The 18,849-nt window shown below is 38.5% G+C and overlaps 1 protein-coding gene across 7 annotated transcripts in view; it reads left to right on the top strand.

Annotated features, from left to right (window-relative positions):
• The first annotated feature begins 495 nt into the window (after positions 1 to 495).
• Positions 496 to 18,849, top strand: part of PPP2R2A (protein phosphatase 2 regulatory subunit Balpha) — an 82,966-nt gene continuing 64,612 nt past the window's right edge. The window contains exons 1-3 of one of the 7 annotated variants that reach the window (XM_089912786.1): positions 497 to 811; positions 1,406 to 1,451; positions 2,662 to 2,736. Coding sequence is in view for 4 of the 7 variants with exons in the window: in XM_089912789.1 (XP_089768915.1) it covers positions 2,227 to 2,263; positions 2,662 to 2,736 (112 nt within the window). In the remaining 3 variants the exon portion in view is untranslated. Of the gene's footprint in view, positions 812 to 1,128; positions 1,324 to 1,405; positions 1,452 to 1,483; positions 2,347 to 2,661; positions 2,737 to 18,849 lie in introns of those variants that run through there. The other 6 variants (XM_022595024.3, XM_089912787.1, XM_089912789.1 and 3 more) reach the window with 6 other exon arrangements.

The raw sequence follows: 18,849 nt of genomic DNA, 5'->3' as shown, positions 1-18,849 counted from the left end.
CCTCCTCAGATCCGCGAACTTTCACCTTGGCTGAGCAACGAGTCAGCGCTACCGTCCCTGTATTTCACTGGCCGCGGGGCTGCCCCGCAGTGTCATTATTTTAAGTAGCAATACAGTACGGGTATTCTCTGCAAAGACACAAGACCCCACCAATCTCTACGAGCGACCACGTTAACTGGACCACTGAGCCGGCCCCAGAGTCCAGGCACTGGCGCGACGGTGTGGGCACCGATGTGCAGCAGGACCTCGGACTGGGACTGGCAGGGCGGGCAGAGGGGGAACCGCCTGAGACAGGGAGGGCCTGGGCCAGGCCGGAGGGGACGCAGCAGGCGGGGCGACGCGGGAAGGGGCGGGGCTAGGCGGGAAGGGGCGGGGCCAGGAGCCCGCCGGGCCGCTCCCCGCCCCTCCCCCTCCGCTCCTCGCTCCAGCCCTCGCCCCGCCCCGCCCCTCCGGCCCAGGCCTGCGGCTCCGCCCTCCTGGTGACGTCACTGGCCAGGCCAGCCGGCGCCATTTTGAAAGTGGAGTCGCCTGCCCTGCCGCTGCCGCCGCCGCCGTCGCTGTCGTAGCCGCCGCCGCCGCCGCTGGAGAAAGAGCAAGAGTGGGGAAGACCAAGAGTGAAATCCACCATCCCGCCGGCTGGTTTGCCAGCCCCTCCTTCCTTCTTCCCCGACCCCCGCCCCCTCCCCCCACAGGTGCCATCCGCCGCCATCCGCCCTCTCTACCCCCCCATCCCCAGGTGAGGGGGGTGAGTTCAGGAAGCGGAGACCCCGAGGAACCCAGCAGGGTCACCATTTGCAGCGCAACATGGCAGGTAAAGGAGAAATCACCCTCTCCACTGACAAGGCACCGCTTCCTTCCTCCTCCCTCCATCACCCCCTAGCGACTGCTTGCGCCTCTCGGAGAGCCACGGGGCACCCCTGGGATTTCAGGGAATTGGTCAAGTGGGCTGGGGTGGGGGTGGGGCGGGTTCTGGAGAGGCGAGTGGTCGCTGTGGTATCGAAATGGCTTTGAACAGGACGGCTGGAGCCTGGGCATGGGTGGGGGTGGGGTGTGTGCCGGCGAGCTGAGGGGTAAGGCGTGGGTGGGGCGGGGTAGGGGCGAGTGCCGATTCGTCCCTGCGCTTGGGAGCCCGGTGGAACCTCCGCCCCCGCCCCCCCACAGGGGGCTTTTCTGCGGCTCTTCCTTCCTTTAGTTCCTCTGTTTCTCCCTGCTGCAAACCTTTTTGGGTGTTCCTACAAATAAATATATTTTGCACTGAGAAGGAAGAGTGCTTTATAAGTTGAGATACAATGGGGACATAACGTGTATTTCTTTCCACTGTGGGTACGTATATTTTTGAGACTGTAAGCCTGAATTTTTTTTTTTGTCTGGAACCATCTCCCTTTCGTTTTTTTTTACCCTTTAGGTCCAAAGAGTGCAAGGCCTCTAATACAGCGAGTTGCGTGAAAAATGTAATTTTAACTTTCCGTTTTGCATGTTAGCTTTTGTGCAGATGTCCTTTTCCCAAAAGGGTTTCATGGAGTTAGTTAAAATAGTTGTGGAGCTCAGAGATATAAATAGCCAAGAGGAGAGAGATTTAGGTAAAAGCTTGGGGCGGAGGGGGGGAGATGCAGAGAGAAAACCAGGTTGGAATATTTAGCAAGGAACGGAGGTGAAGGAAGAGAAAGGTAATTGCTTCGAGGATTATTTTTGTATATTTTGGTGTTGCTGAATATCTTCCTTCATCTAGTAGAATCAGTCCTAGATCTAGATTCAGTTTCTTTCTCCATAGATCCTGGACATTGCCCCCTCCCTGCTTGGCAGTGAAATGGAAACATTCAGGGACTAAACCAGTTTTCCGTGCTTTTATCAATATTTAGATAGATAATTAAACCCGTAAAAAAGTTAACATATTGGATTGACTTAGGGTTTGCTATGCATAAGTTGCTTTTTGGCCTTGTTGAATGATTAAGTGAAATTAAAATTGTTCTGCACAAGATGATGACAAATGAGCGAAATTAATTCTTTGCCAGGTCCTTTGGATTCTGACGGATTAGGTGAAGGGAGGCAAACCAAGCTTCCTTTTGGCAATCTCTTCACCAACATTCAATTCAGTTTCTTTTCCTCTCTGGAGCCAGTGATTTGCTGGTAATGAACTGCAAAGAAATGGGTGGTGAGGTTGTGTTTGCTGTATGTGCGCTGTGGTGATAGGGTTCATATGAATCATCGCTCCTCACCCAGGCAGTAATGTTCCTGAAGTTTTCTCTTCGTTCCGTGTTTTATGGTAGCTTAACCTTATTAACTCTCCTGCAGCCTTTTGTAGCCTTAAAGGAAAACTCTTTAACTTTCGGTATTTACTTTTTTCTGGTAGGTCTTGCTTGAAGTAAGGCTTTTACTGTGTTTGAGGGGAAGGGAAAATGGAAGGGAACTTTTGAACTGATGTACAGTGGTAACGATAGTACATGGCCTTTAAATATTTCAGACCTGGAATCTCTCTCTCTTTTTTGATGCAATACCAACTATTGGGGACTAACCTTTTTCCAAATTAGTGCTGTGGGGTGGTGGTTGTATGTGTGGGCAGTACCAGGCTGTTAGTATCATGCCAACTATGGATGCCATCTCTGTTTATGAGAGTAAACATGAGTAGGACTCAGTTTTAATTGGTATGTTTTCTTTTTCCAGGAGCTGGAGGAGGGAATGATATTCAGTGGTGTTTTTCTCAGGTGAAAGGAGCAGTAGATGATGATGTAGCAGAAGGTAAGAAAGCATTTAATAATGCAGAATTTGGATATAGAATCTTTCCAAAATCTCTGTTGCTGAAGGATTTCCTTTCAGCTGAGTCTGTTCTAGTTTAAGAACATTTTATGTTTGTTGTCCAAGCAGGGAAAGAACAGTTTTAAAAGTCACCTTTCTGGAAGATAATCTTAAATCTTTTATTACTTATGCCGTGTTTTATTATTATTTTTTCCTGAATAAAATAAGGAGCACTAGATGATGATATATATAAAACCGTCACAAGAAAAATCTAAGGTCCATGCGGTAAAGGTGTCCTTGCTGTGTAAATTTCACGTACAAATAAATGGTGATGCATTTTCATGGTTGTACACTGCTTTTAGATAATTTAGTTGAAATAGGTGCCATCCATATTTAGCTCAGAAATATTCTTGATAGCATCTTCCATTTTTGAGGGGAGATTTTTAGTTTTTTTGCACTTGCCTACTATGAGAGTGTGGTGTTGATTGGCATATTCTGTGAAGAAATAATGCATTTAATCGTCTTATAAAGATTAACTTAGGTGGATAAGAAAATAACGGTGTTATAGATATATAGCATGTCTTCTGGAGAGCTTATTGTTGTGTATTTTGAAGCTGGATTTGATCAGTGGAAGGGCTTTAGTTTTCCCCCAGATTTGTTTATTAGTGTATTTCAAAATTCTAGTTTTGAAACTTTAGGATTTTGCATTCATTTGAGATGGTCTTAGATGGAGGAAGTCTTGAGATGGAGGAGACATTATATTCAATAAAGTAGTTTTATTATTTCATTGTTCAGAAATATTAAAGTTTGAATTTTAATAGTATTGTGTGTTTGAATTACAGTAGGAATTTTCTAATACTCAGATAAAATATGTACTTTTAATTTTCAAAAATTTGTCTAGTGAAAATTTATAAATTATCTGTCTCTAGAATGTGTTGTCCTCATAATAAGATCCTATTTCTGACTTACGGTCAGTGTACTGTTTGTTTTGAGGGTTTTTCCAAGGCCACGGTAGGATGATGGCCTTGTGTTGAGCCAGTTGAATGCTTGGATTTGCTTGTGTCAGTGTTATTCGTTTTTGTTTTTTTTTTTTAATTTTAAAATTTATATTTTTAAAATTTTGGCTGCGTTGGGTCTTCGTTGCTGCGCACGGGTTTTCTCTAGTTGTGGCGAGCGGGGGCTACTCTTCGTTGCGGTGCGCAGGCTTCTCATTGTGGTGGCTTCTCTTGTTGTGGAGCACGGGCTCTAGGCCCGCGGGCTTCAGTAGTTGTGGCACGCGGGCTCAGTAGTTGTGGCTCGCAGGCTCTAGAGCGCAGGCTCAGTAGTTGTAGCGCACGGGCTTAGTTCCCCACGGCATGTGGGGTGTTGCCGGACCAGGGCTCGAACCCGTGTCTCCTACATTGGCAGGTGGATTCTTCACCACTGTGCCACCAGGGAAGTCCTCAATGTCATTCTTAATTAAGTACCTGATCAGTTTGCTGAATTGTGTGGGGAGCCAACTGGCATACATTGTACTTCTGATACAGAGCACTCTCACATTTCTTTCTATTGAATCCTCATCTGTTTTTCAGATGAGAAACTGGAAGCTTAAAGCAGTTAAGAGATTCACTGATGGTCATACAAATAGTGTAAATCAGGGTCTTCTGATGAAGCCTGTGGTGTTTGGCTTGTTCAGAGAGATAAATCCTAAGTTGAAGGGAGGAGTCATGTGTTACTCATTTTGTAATTCCATTACCTATTGAACAGTAGGTACTCAGATATTGGATCATTAGTTCTGTGCTGTTGTGTAATACTCGCCAAGTTATAAAAGTGCTGTATACTTGAAAAACATTCCTTTGTTGATGTCCATTTATTCCCTTTATCAAAGATCTTCTAGGGGCCTCCTAAATGCTGAGCACTAGGGCTCCAAGGTGTCTAGAATACAAACCCTGTGCGTAGTTCACTGTTAAACAGGCAAAGACCACATGCATTTGATTTAATCAGAAGAAATTGATGATTCCAAACTTAACTGAACCAAATGATAGCTTGTGACATGTATGATGGATCAGTGGTAATTTTCTTCTGCTAATATTTAGTAACTGCATTTTGCAACTGATTCATTAAATAATTTTCATCTGTGGTTGTTAAATATTACTTTTAACATACAGCACATTCCTAGTATCTTATGCTGAAGCTTGGTATGTATATTTTAATAGAAACATGATTTATTCTAGTACCTATGTCTATACAAATGCAATAAGTATAAAAAGCACCCAATTTTCAAATTATGCAGCTTTAATTTGGGTTTTTTGCATACTGTAGTTTGCATATCATAGTCTATTATGTTTATTTTACTAAGAGAAGGTTTACTTTTCTGAAATAAAGTAAGATTAATACATTTCCCCCTTGGTTTAGATTATAGTCTCTAAATGGGTTACATCTGGCTCAACCTTTAGTTTAGCTTGCCTGTTTTCTGTTAACAGTACATCCTAAGTTCTTTTCCATCAAAGGCACCAAATTGTCTTTCCCCTCCTACATGTATTCAGCTGTCATGGCATACTCTTTTTACTTCTGTAATGCTTTAATCTTCTTTCCATACCCACTTTTACCTTGGTTAAGGTTCTCAGTATCTCTCATCAGGATTGCTCTAACTTCCTAAATGATTCCCTGCTTCTTGTCACGTTTTGCTTCTAAGTTAATCTTAAATGCCGTCCCAGTTTTATTTTCCTCAGAAATCTTTAGTGGTCACTGTATCCACAGGCTTATGAATTACATTCAGATATTTTAGTATAGAATGTGAGACTTCTCACTGGTATGGCCCCTACTTCTCTAAGTTTATTTGCTAGTGTGGTTTACGATCCAGCTAAATGGATACAGTTCTTCACACAAGTCCTGTACACTCTTACTTTGGGACTTCGTGATTTTTTTTTTTTTTTTTTGCTGTTCCTACCTTGGAAGGCCTGATACTCCTGCCACAGTTCTCTTATCAGAATCATTCTTATCCTTCAGGTCATGCCTGTAACCCTTTTACTCATCTCCCTTTTTTGGGAGTATTTTAAGAATCTACCTTCGTAGCACTTTGTATTTATAGTATTAGTACCCCAAACCTCTACTGTTGTACTGTAAGCTGTATGTGGGACATTCTATATATAAACTGCTATGCTTAAGAGAAAGCCTGGAACACAGTAGGTATCCAGTATTTATTGAATGGAGGAAGAAAATTTACTATAATGAGGTTATGAAGGGGGACAAGTATGGGTGAAAGGTAGCATGACTGAGACATACTTTTGGCAATCATGAATTTATTGACTTGGCAGCTTTGTAAGTGGACTGATGGTATATAGCCGTGTAGTAGAAAGAAGCGAGGAGACCTTGGGTTTCTATCCTAGCGACAGACTAGTATATGTCACTTCGGGTAAGTACTCCTCTGAGTTCCAGTATGCTTAGCCTTAAGAAAACAGAACTGGATTAGGTGATTTCAGTTGTTCTTGTACTGTTAATCTTGTTAACTCTCAAAGATGTCTTAGAAAAGAGACAGCCCCACATTATTATTACTGGTAAGTTAAATTGTTTGAGATGTTAGACTTTCTGGGGGCCTTAATTTAAAAATAAGACAGTGGACTTAGTTACTCAAGGCTCAGAATTTTTCCTTAAATAACATTACAGAACTAAGACAGAATTTTGACATTTGATCAGATACTCTCATTGTCTTTTGGCCCACGTAAGCCCTTCAGGACAGTTACAGCCTGTGTTGGGGTACTTATTCTATGCACACACGGCTCTTCAGGCACTTTAAGTAGTTTACCTTTGATGTAGCTAATTGTTTGGGAGAAGGATGAGGCACTAAAATCATTCTCATGTAGTTTTTATTTTAACCTTCATAGTTAACAGTAATAACATTTTATCATATCCTGTACTTTTAGTTTTTCCTTTATTGATAGCTATTCTCCCATGAGAAGGTAGGTCAGAGCACAAAGTCCATGTTTTGAATCCTGCCCAGCCACCTACTAGCTGTGTGATCTTGGGCAAGTTAACTCAACCTCTTTGTGCCTGTTTTCCCCCTCTGTAAAATGAGGATGACAGTAAAACTTGTCTTAGGATTTTGTTTTGATGATTAAATGAGTTAATATTCCTAAAACAGAAACCCAGCACATAATAAGGGTTTAGCTATTGTTATTACTTGAATATTTATGATGAGTAAGGGAGAGTAGGAGAATGAGGAAACTGGGCAATTGTCTTTAAAGGCTATTAAAAACTTCTCATCAGCCAAAGTGAGGAAAATGGTATGTGTATGTTTTATACATATTCTTTGATTCCACAGATATAAAGTTCAAAAACATTTAGAATTAAACCATAGATTTAGAGACACATATGAAGCTGGTAAAACTTTATAAAGAATAGCTACAAAGTAATTAACTATAAAAGCCAGGACAGTGGTTATCGTTAAGCAGTGATAGGCAGTTGTGATTGCCAGGGGTTCTGGGAAGGCTCATGGGGTGGCAAATTGACCTGGATGGTGGTTGTACAGATGTTTGTAATAACTGATTAACCTGAAGATTGTTGTTTTGATTTTGATTTTCTATATTTGTTAGACTTCACAATGAAAAACGTTTTTAAAAAATCCCATACTATACTAAAGGGTTTAGAATGAAAAATGGCAATCCCTTCCACACTCACTCCCTAATCCTCCTTAGCCCTTCTCCTAAAGGCAAGTATGTTGAACCCTTCTTCTAGCTGTTTCCCTTGGGCTTAATTACATTTTTTGTGAATAAAATTATATTTCTATTTCTTTCAATTTTAGACATTTTCAATTGACTTCCTTCCATGGTAGATGAAGATTAAGCTGTTGACGTTTTTGTGCGTTTGCCCCAGCGTTACATCACATGTTGTGGTTAAATTAGAAGTCAGTGCTTACATTGTTACAAGAATGCAGATATTCTCTACTGAGCCGGTACTACACTGTAGTGTTGCTCATTTCTTGTGCATCCCTTCATTTTCCCTGAAGCTAATAATTGCCTGTTTTTAAATTTGGCTAGTTCTTTTTGAATTTTTTAAAAAACTTGATTATGGAGATTTTGAACATTACAGGAAGAAGATGGAATAGTATAATGAGCTCCCATCACCCAACATCAACATGTGGCCAGTGCTGTCCCATTTATAACTTGCATGACTTGACTCCTTCCCAGTTCTTTGTTATTTACTAATAGAGATATTATTGGTTTTGTTTTTAAAATCTAGATTCAACAAACTAGAAAACCAAGTTCATCATTTTAATGTGAAACAGTAAGGAGTTTTTCCTCATGATTTTTTGCAGTAGCAATTCTGATAATTTGTTCAAATTTTACTTGTGAAAATAAAATTATTAAAAATTCAAATACACATGGATAATCTGAAGTGTGTAATTTTGGGTGAAAGATAAGGAAAAATTAACCAATATGGTTATTTTAATTATTTTAATGCAAATTTTCACTATTTAATATTAAGTATTAAATAATAAATTTTTATTATTTTCATTAATTAATGTAAATATAATTTTCCTCATCTCCATATTTGACATTCTTAAACTTTCTTTCATAGGATATTATTTTAGGGTATGATTTTATTACATGAAGTCAGTGAAACTTGGATCCAAATGTATTGCATCTTTTTCAACACTGCTTCCTGTTTATTTTTGGACTTAGACTTGCGGACTGGTTCTTGGAAAAAAAAACTTTCATTGGGAGAATCTAAATACTCCCCGAATAAGGACATAAATAAAATTTGAGAAGCAAATAATCTTTGGGGTATCACACAAAATTTGAGGGCTTTAAATCCATTCAGTATGTTTTATGCTACAATATAAATAGATTTTAAGATCATTTGTGTTCTGTGTTTCTTAGAGTAGTATGCATGTTCGATTTAGGCACTAGGGTCAATTTGTAGAAGAAAATAGTAGAACCCCATTTTTTGCAAATTTCAGAATATTGGCACATCAGCTGTATTCCAAAACGTAATGACTCATAGCAAAGGTATTAGTTAACATTCTTACCTTGTTTCACATGTCACACTTCTTTCTCTCAGCACTAGCATTACTGCTGACAGAAGTCTGGTACTAATGCAGTACCATCACTTAAAGTAGTGTAACTTCGCCCATTAAATAACATGAATGATCATATTTATCTAGTATTAGGCAGTATCCTTGTTTTCTTTTAAGATGCTAAAAATTTTTTCTTACCCCTTTATTGGTAAAAAAAAAAAAAAATTACAAGAGATAATGGCATTTTGTCTCAGGTTACTAAAATAAACCAAAAATTACACTTAGGTATTTTTTAGTACTCTCTTTTAGTGAACTATATTTTAAAATTTTTGAAAATTGTGGAATAAGCAGAATGATGAGAGACTGAAGGAAAGAATTAATTTTATTAAATCAGTAAAAAGATTACCATATATTACGTATTTATACATCTATATTTGCCTAGTTGAGTTGCAGGAAGAAAGGTAAACTTTATTTTAAGCTTCTTATGCTGTTAAATAGGAAAATTAAAGGGTTGGAGATAGATGTTTTAGCTAATATTCTCAATTACAGTCTCTTTTCCCTTCTCTTAGGTGATAATGGAAATTAAAATTGAGTAATCAAAGGTCTGCAAGTTGCTTCCTTAGTAGAAGGAAAGAGAAGTAAAGTCTGGTAATATATAAATTAGATTTCTCAGTTATGTGCCAGGTACTGTTTTAGGTGCTTTATTGATATTGTTATTAATCTTTGAAATAAATAGATGCTGTTGATTTTCCATAGAGACAGGAAACTCGGCTAGGAAGGCTAGTTTACTAACTGTATCCTTGAGCAGGTGGTAGAGCTGGGATTCTTACCTCAAACCTTTAAATTTCCCTAATGTAGTTTTATTTATTTAAAAACTTGAACTGCTTCTTTTAGTTTAGGTGAAGGTGTTTGAGGTTGTTGGAATGTGACTTGTTTAGAGTTTATTTGTAATGCCAAGCAGATTATTGTTGTTTTGAAGTAATTAAATCCAACTTGGAGATTTACTCAATCTTCTGCTAATGGAATTCTTAAGCTAGGACATTTGATAAGGGATTTTTGAACCTTCTGATGTATGTAAAGTTGTAATGTGTGTGCTTGTACGTAGGTGCATTTTTCTGGTCACAGGGGGTCTGTAACCACTGTCAAAACAGCGATCATTTATTCCATTTTGACGTGTGGTCTGGCAACCCCTCAATTGTGTCAGAACGTCTCTGAAGTTGAAACTATTTTCATGATGATATTTGCCTTTTTCACTGTGTTGACATTTGCACCAATGGTACAAAAGCAAGGGTTGGTAAATCTGCAGGCATCTTAGCATGTATCAAGGCCTTGGCACCAAATGGTACCAGTAGTCATGGTAATCTTCATTGCCATGTACCAGCAGTTTTAAAATGCCAGTTTTACGTAATGTCTTTGATGAAACAGTAAAAATTAATTTTGTCAAGTCTCTGCTATTGAAAGTCTTGACTCTTCAGTACATGTGTGTTGAACATTCTGTGTGACAGAATGGAAAGTACACTTATAGCATTCTGTTATACACCAGAGTACAGTGGTTGAAGGAAAAGTATGGGTGCAATTATTTGTTTCAAGCTGAAGTAGTTGCTCTTTTCATGGAACATTATTTTTACTAGAAGGAGCTACTGACAAACTACTCAGGCTTGTATATTTGGCAGACATTTTCTCAAATGAACGGTGAATCGGTTACCTCAATGGACAGTATTTGTTGCCCGTGATAAAATCTGAGCTTTCAAGCAAAACTCAAAGTTTTGGAAAACGTGTATCTCCTGAGCTTGATAACTTCTGAATACTTACAGATATTTCAGATGAGATCAGTAGTAATATTAATGATTGTGATTTTTAATACTGTGTAATGAAATGTATCAACATTTGGAAAATCTGCATAACTGAATGGCCAGTGCTTGTGATGTTAAAAAGTTATGCATAAGTAAAAGTGCAAGATAGAGCATTGGATTCTAATATAACAGACAACTGATATGGTTTCAGACTCCACAAACCTTTAAGAAACTATCACGTGTTGAGTTTTGCTGTAGTATCAAAGAGATATCTGTAACTACCTGAAAAGCCTATTAAACTATTCCTCCCAGGACTTTCCTGGTGGTCCAGTGGTAAAGAATCTGCCTTACAATGCAGGGGACACAGGTTGATCCCTGGTCAGGGAACTAAGATCCCACATGCCTCGGGGCAACTAAGCCCTTGCGCCAGAACTACTGAGCTAGCGAGCCTCAACTAGAGCCTGTGTGCTGCAAACTACGGAGCCCACGCGCCCTGGTGCCTGTGCGCCACAACTAGAGAAGAGAAAACCCGCATGCCACAACTACAGAGAAGGCTGTGTGCTGCAATGGAAGATCCCACATGCTGCAACTAAGCCCCAACACAGCCAAAAATAAATAAAATTTAATAAATAAAGCTTAAAAAAAAAAAGTCAACATCTATTTAAAAAAAAAAAGGAAACTATTCCTCCCTTCCCAACTACATACCTAAGACTGGATTTCTTCATATATTTAACCTACACAACATAGTGTAGTATGTTGAACGCAGAAGCAATTAAGAGAACCTCAGCATCTTCTGTTAAGTCAGACATTAAAAAGATTTGCAGCAATGTAAAACAATGCCGTTCTTCTCACTGATTTTTGGGGGGGGGCAATAGTCTCTTTTTTTCTTTTTATAACTTTTTTGTTAATGTGTAGGGCTTTTTATTACATTCTTATTTTTTGGCTGCTTTCGGTCTTCGTTGCTGCACGTGGGCTTTTCTCTAGTTGCGGCGAGTGGGGGCTACTCTTCGTTGTGGTGCATGGGCTTCTCACTGCAGTGGCTTCTCTTGTTGTGGAGCATGGGCTCTAGGCATGCGGGCTTCAGTAGTTGCCACATGTGGGCTCTAGGGCGCCCAGGCTTCAGTAGTTGTGGCGCATGGGCTTAGTTGCTCTGGGGCATGTGGGATCCTCCCGAACCAGGGATCGAACCCGTGTCCCCTGCATTGGCAGGCGGCTTCTCAACCACTGTGCCACCAGAGAAGTCCCTGCTTATTACATATTTAAATAAGTAAGTATTTGAAAATTTAAAATATCTTTGGGGTCTTCAGATTTTAATAGTATAAGGAAATCCTGCCATCCAGAAATACCTCACAACTGTGGGCTTAGTCTGTTAATTTCATTGTTCTGTTGCTTTAAAAGAATCTTATGGGGGCTTCCCTGGTGGCGCAGTGGTTGGGAGTCTGCCTGCCAATGCAGGGGACGCAGGTTCATGCCCCGGTCCGGGAAGATCCCACATACCGCGAAGCGGCTAGGACCGTGAACCATGGCCGCTGAGCCTGCGCGTCCGGAGCCTGTGCTCCGCAACGGGAGAGGTCACGGCAGTGAGAGGCCCGCGTACCGCAAACAAACAAAAAAAAATCATGAACTATAAATGATCAGAAAGAATCATAAAGTGCTGCTTTTGTGCATGTGTATTTAAAGCTTTCCTATGACTTCAGATTGTTTCAGCCTACTTACTCCCTTGCTGTTCTTTAGGTACCAAATTAAATCTGCCTTCAGTTTTTCAGGGTTTTTCCCACTATCTCTGCTGAGGTCCAGCTATCATTAATACTTAACGTAGGAATACTAAATTCCTTAAAGCCTAGTCTAGTGCCATTTCTGGGTTGGCTGCCTGGTCATTAGAAATGAGTTGGTGCCCTTGACATTGTGTTTTATTTTGAACCCGACATGTAGTGGTTTGATGTGTTACTTTTTTCTTGTAAGAAAGTCACAGAATTGGCATGGTAACTATTTTCAACCCTTAACCACTAAAGGGAGGAAAGCAGAAGGAACAGTGTTTTTCTTTAAATGCTACTTTAAAATGCAGCATAATTCTATATTTAAATAGTTGCTGAGTTTCCCATTTGAAGAATGCAGTATCAACTATTTATTGCTTAGTATTTTCAGGGTTTTTTTGTGGCTACTTTTCTACCCTTTTAAAAAAATCGTCAAAGTATGTAGGACTTTTAAAACTAGCTTTACCAATTTTCCATCCATGTTTAAACATTTTTAAATAAACATTGAGTTTATTTTAAAAATAGCTAATTTTTTATTAATATGGACATTTTTAGTTAATGTTAGCTGTAGCTGATTAAAATGTCATCTAGATCTTTGCCTGTGGCATATGTGGAATTCCTGGCAATTCATTATTGAGTGCCACTATACCAAGGGTCAGGCTCTTTTAATTTTAGTTTCTATAGGTTGACTTTCTCTCTGAATGTTCAGATATCAACTGGAATTTTCTTTTCTGAAGTCCTTGAGTGATCTCTTTTATCCAGTTCAAGGGGGTTCATGGAACAATGACGCTGTTTAAGAACCTCTGCTTTAATCTAAAAATTTGTCTGTGATTATATGCCTATATGGTTAAGTTGGAGGAGTCAAGGATATTTTATATGGTAACGATAGTTTTTAGACTATTAAAAGGGTATTCTTTCTTAGGAATCTTGTTTGTACTTACTGTTACTGATATAATATTAGAGGGATGAATCTTCTAAGATACTGGACCTGACAGCTTTAGTGTATTCCCATCTTGATTTTTTTTTTAATTAAAAAACTGCTGTCTCTTTAACCATGGGTAAAAATATTACAGAGTATATTGGATTTTTATGTAATTGCTTGTTTATACTTCATTCAGAAGGAATCTAAATTCTTCTTCAGTAGTCTGTATTAAGAGAGAAACCGAAGTAGGTAAAAGGGATTGGTGGGAACATTTTTTAAATTATTTGAAAATCTGGAACAATGTTACTTTTTAGAACTTGCCGTTGTAGTTTCAGGTCAGCTGCCTATGAAAGTGAAAACAACCTTTTTGGTGTTTCCCCCTGTCTGTTTTTTTTTCTTTCCCAGTTTACCACAAGGTGAGAGTCTTGTGGGCCTGGAGTAGATGTGTTTTTAAGATAGCATAAGAGGAATCTTTAATATTTTCTGTTGGCTGATAGATTGGGAAGGCTGTATTTTCAAGAAAACAAGCTGTTGTAGGCAATCAGTAACTCTTGTCAGATTCCTTATGTAGGGATGCAATGTTAGAAATGGTTATAAGAATTGGTAGTGGGGAAGGGACTGCTCGTAGTCTTCTTTTTTCCCCTTGACAAGAATTCTTTTTGTCTAGCAGCAGAACCACATCTTTAAGTGAAGTACTTTTTAGCTCCCTAATGTTTTTATGTTTTTTTCATTGTAAAAAAACACAAAAACATAAAGTTTACCATCTTGACCATTTTTAAGTGTACAGTTCAGTAGTGCTAGCTGTATTCACATTACTGTGAAACAGGTCTCCAGAACTTCATCCTGCAAAACTGATACTGGACCCATTAAACAACAACTCCCCATTCTCTCCTCTGCCCTGGTATCCACCACTGTGCCTTCTGTTTCTGTGAATTTGACTACTTCAAATACCTCATACACGTGGAATCATACAGTATTTGCCTTTTTGTGACTGGCTTATTTCATATCCTCAAGGTTCATCCATGTTGTAGCATGTGACAGGATTTCCTTCCTTTTTAAGGTTGATTTCATTTTATGTATATACCACATTTTGTTTTTCCATTCATCTTTTGACAGACACTTAGTTTGTTTCCACCTCTTAGCTACTGTGTACTTCTAGCCTTTTTATATATAGCTGGGGTTCTGTGGGGAGGAACATCCTATAAGTACTTTCTGTAAGTGATTGGAGGTGAACAGGAAGAACCCTAAGCAGAACATGGAAGTATCAGATTAGAGGATATTAAAGAATACAGATCGGTACTGCTGTGATACAAGTCTGTTATTCCAGATTAACAGTTTGAGGACAAGAACTGGGTTACTTTATTTTGTAGGCTATTTCAGGATAAGATTAGGCAAAATCTAAATTTTTGACCAAAGTTTCACCTCATTTGCAGTTTCTGGTTAAAAATAGAAAATCCCATAGATTTTGTAAGTCACATTTCGTTACTGTAAAACTAACAGTAAAGACAGTATGTTGTTTTGTGTGTACTTTAATTAGGCAAAGTCTTCACCATAATAGGAAAATTTGATAACTGCATTGCATTTCTTTATAATGAAATCGTAGATAAGGAATGACCAAGGTTGCGTTTCTTAACAATAGCCTTTGAGGTAGACATTATTGTCATTTTGTACACAAGGGCACTGAAGCTCCAAGAAGTTGAGCAATGTTAATCTAAGATTATGAGTTAGTAAAACTGTTCTATTTTTTAGGCTCCCACGTTGCTTCTGTGTGGTTCAGCTTAAAAAAAAATACTATTTGATTAAATCTAAATCTCGGGTTCTCATAGGGAATGGTGCTAAGGTGAGACCTTAGGTATTCATCTACAAGTCAACAAGTATTTTTGAGTGCCCAATATTTTGGAGAATGTGAGAGAAATAGAAGACATGAGTCCATCACTTAGGTATATTAAGGAAGGTCAGTTTTATTACAATAAGCATTCTCCATAACACATTGTAGCCTTTGGTATTAACCAGTTCATGTCACCAGGAGATCCTTGACTAATCGTATGTAAAACTTTTATAGGTAATGCTGGGATATGAGTAGTAAATCATTTTCCTTTTCCAAGTTGACTTGACTTTGCTTGACATTGAGATGGTGTTGTAGTACACATACTTGGTTGCTCAAAGAATCACATATATCTCAAGTCTTTTTTTTTCTTTTATGAGATGTCTATATTTATGCTTTAGAGAAACTAGTAGTGTATAACATTAAGTAGTAGTGTTAATTCTGAGGGCTCATAACATGAGCATTTTCCACATTTTTGAAAGAGTTAACTGCAAATAAGCTGTTATCAGTTGGAGGGCCTTTATTCTGTGAAAGTAGATGACAGTTGTCATGGGTGTAGGTTGAAGGCATATGGAGATGTTTGTATATGTTATTTATAGCTATGATGGTAAGAAAATCCAATACCAACTAGAATGAAAACCCCACTATAACTTTGAAGTGTTGTATTTTATTTATGTAACTGATGCCCAAGCCCTCATGGAAATAAAGTGAGAGCTAATTGAAGTTATTTGGAAGTTTCTTTACTGTTAGAATTATAGTCCTTTAAGTCAGGAATGCTCAGTTCTACTCTGGGAGCATTCTGTTATTAACACATACTTGTTAAGCATGTCTCAAGTCTTTTTAAGACATAAATATGTCTTTCAGTGTTTTCAGATGGTCATGAGTTGAATTTACTAATGAATATAACTGGAGATTTCTCCAGGCAAATGTTTGTGGTAGTTTACAAGCCCTTTTGTCCCTTTCCTTTGTATCCTGTGTTTCAAAACCTTCATTTGAAATTTGGCAGTTCCTTAAAAAGTTAAACACCGATTTGCTGTGTAACTCAGCAATTCTACTCCTAGGCATATATCTAAGAGAACTGAAAACCTGTGTCTACAAAAACTTGAACACGAATGTTTATAGCAACATTATTCGTAATAGCCCAAAAGTAGAAACAAACCAAATGTCTGTCACCTGGTGATGCATAAAGAAAAGGTGATGTAGCCATACGGTAGAATATTAAACAGCCACAGAAAAGAACGAAGTACTGATACCTGCTGCAACGTGGATGAACTTTGAAAGCATGCTAAGTGAAGAAGCTAGTCACAGAATCCACATACTACATGATTCCATATATATGAAATGTCCAGAATAGGCAAATATATTGAGACAGAAAGTAAATTAGTGGTTGCTAGGGCTTGTGAAGGGCGGGAGTAAGGAGAGTGGCTGCCAACAGGTACAGCGTTTCTCTAAGGGGTGATGAAAATGTTCTGGAACTAGATAGGGGTGATGGTCACAAAATTCTGTGAATACAGTAAAAACTGCTGACTTGTACACTGAATTTGAAAAAATAATAATAGTAAATAAACTAAAAAATAAACAGGAGAGACAAGGTAGGATTCTGTTTCTTAAAAAAATTTCTAGAGCCAATTAAAAACTCCCATTTACAAAAGAAAAAACTTTCATTTTGTAGTACTTCTCATACAGACGACATCTACATCTGACTTTCTCCACTGTAGTAAGCAAATCTAGTCTGCATATCTTTTTTACAAACCAAATATAAGGCAATTATTTTTGTATTTTACTAACCAGAATTTAATATAAACACACCCACACAGACATATACAGTGGTAAAGACAAACAGTACAAGAGGTATACCTAGAAAGCATGTCTCCCTCTTACCCCATTCTCCCAGGTTCTGTGTCCCCAGAGATACTGTCACAAATTTCTTATGTGTTATTCCAGAAGTATTTCATATTTGCATGTTTTAACTTAATGGAGCATGTTCATCATTTTAGATTTAAAAGTAGGAAAATATATTCCAGAAATCCATGATAGGAAAGGTCTGTAGGCCCCCTTAGCTACCAATTTCTTTTTTAACTGGTCTGTGATTTCTATATCTTCAGCCTGAAGAGTTGCTGAGAAGGTTGTATATGTTTGGGATGTGCATCTAGGTGTGCAATTAGTGTGCAATAAAGCTAAGTAAAATTTATAATTACTAATGTCTGAGATATCAAAGTCTTTAAAAATAACAGTTTGGGTTCATTGATACCTGGGGTCTGTGTCTTACCCCTTATTAAATTAGATCTTGAGCTTTCTGGAATTGAATCTTACTGTTCCTGGTAGAGTCTGAAGTGACCTGGTCTTTTTGGTGATTATTTAATTAAGATTATAGTAGATGTTATAGAGTAGGCTACATCCCAAGGACCTAATTTTTTTATCTACTGTGTCTTTCTGACTGTTCAATAAATACATAGGTCCCTTTGTTCACATATCCACCATCTCTAATTCTCAGTTGAATTTCTTGGGAATTTGGTTAACATTGTTTAAAATGCTAAAATGTCCTGATTTGTATACTGCTCAGTTGATGAGAATACAGCTTTATCAAATTCTTGCTATGTGGTAATTTGCTAATGTCACAGATTTTTATTCTTTAAGGAAAAATAACTTTCTGAATATAAACATAAAATGTTGATATATTTTTAAAAAGTGCTCATTGGGCTTCCCTGGGGGCACAGTGGTTGAGAGTCCGCCTGCCGATGCAGGGGACACGGGTTCGTGCCCCAGTCTGGGAAGATCCCACATGCCGCAGAGCGGCTGGGCCCGTGAGCCATGGCCGCAGAGCCTGTGCGTCCGGAGCCTGTGCTCTGCAACGGGAGAGGCCACAACAGTGAAGGCCCGTGTACCGCAAAAAAAAAAAAAGCTCACAAAACTTAGCTGATTGCCTACTAGTGTAAGCATTTTGCATGCATTATCTCATTTAATCTCTGAGGATAGGTATTACCACTTTCATTTTATAGATGAGAAAATCAAGGATTAGATAAAGTAAATTGACCAAGGTCACACAGTTGGTAAGTGGGGGAGCCAGGGGATGAACCTTGGTTTCTTCTGACTTCAAAACCATCATAAGTAAGTGAAAAAAATAAAACCACATATAACCTCACCATTTTAAAATAACGTCTATTAACATTTTGGCATAGATCTTTCCAGTGTACAGTCCTTTTTCTGCTGTGAATGTATATTTTCAAAGCTGGCATTACACGTATAGTTTTGTATTATGCCTTCTTCCCAGTTAACATTTCAGAAGATAAATGGCTGTATGTTATTTAATTGGATGTCTGGTATATTTAATTTGGACATTTCATTTGTTTATGATTTTCGCTATTATAAATTATGATGAACATCCCTGTGAGAATTTTATCATTACTTTAGGGTATATTTCTAGCAGTAGAACATAATAGTCAAAAGGTGTGATCTTTTTTTTTAAGGCTAATGGTATGTATTACCAAATTGCCATAGAAAGGTGGTGTTGGGTTTCCCTTCGTCCACCAGTAAATGGGAGTGCCCATTTCCTGACCTGTTGACAATGTCTGGCACAATACTACCATTCAGAAAAATCTTTTCCACTTACTTGTTTGCGTGTGTTTAAGTGTGTAGATTCTGTCCCTGTCCTTTGTCTGTTGTTCTTTGGGGGTGCTTGTCTTTCTTATTCATATGTATTAGCACCACCTCCCCCCCATCATATTATACCTGAGGGAGGTTGTATGGAAGCACAAAGAAGAAATAATTTGGGTCAAGAGTAGATGGGGAAAACTTTGTAAAAGAAGTGATTTTTGTTTGTTTGTTTT

The sequence above is a fragment of the Delphinapterus leucas genome, chromosome 6 (assembly GCF_059928025.1).
Source record: "Delphinapterus leucas isolate spDelLeu-1000000601 "Yukka" chromosome 6, BTC_Dleu_Yukka2, whole genome shotgun sequence".
Lineage (NCBI taxonomy): Eukaryota > Metazoa > Chordata > Mammalia > Artiodactyla > Monodontidae > Delphinapterus > Delphinapterus leucas.
The sequence above is the reverse complement of the archived record's forward strand: the minus strand, read 5'-3'. Positions and strand labels throughout refer to the sequence as shown.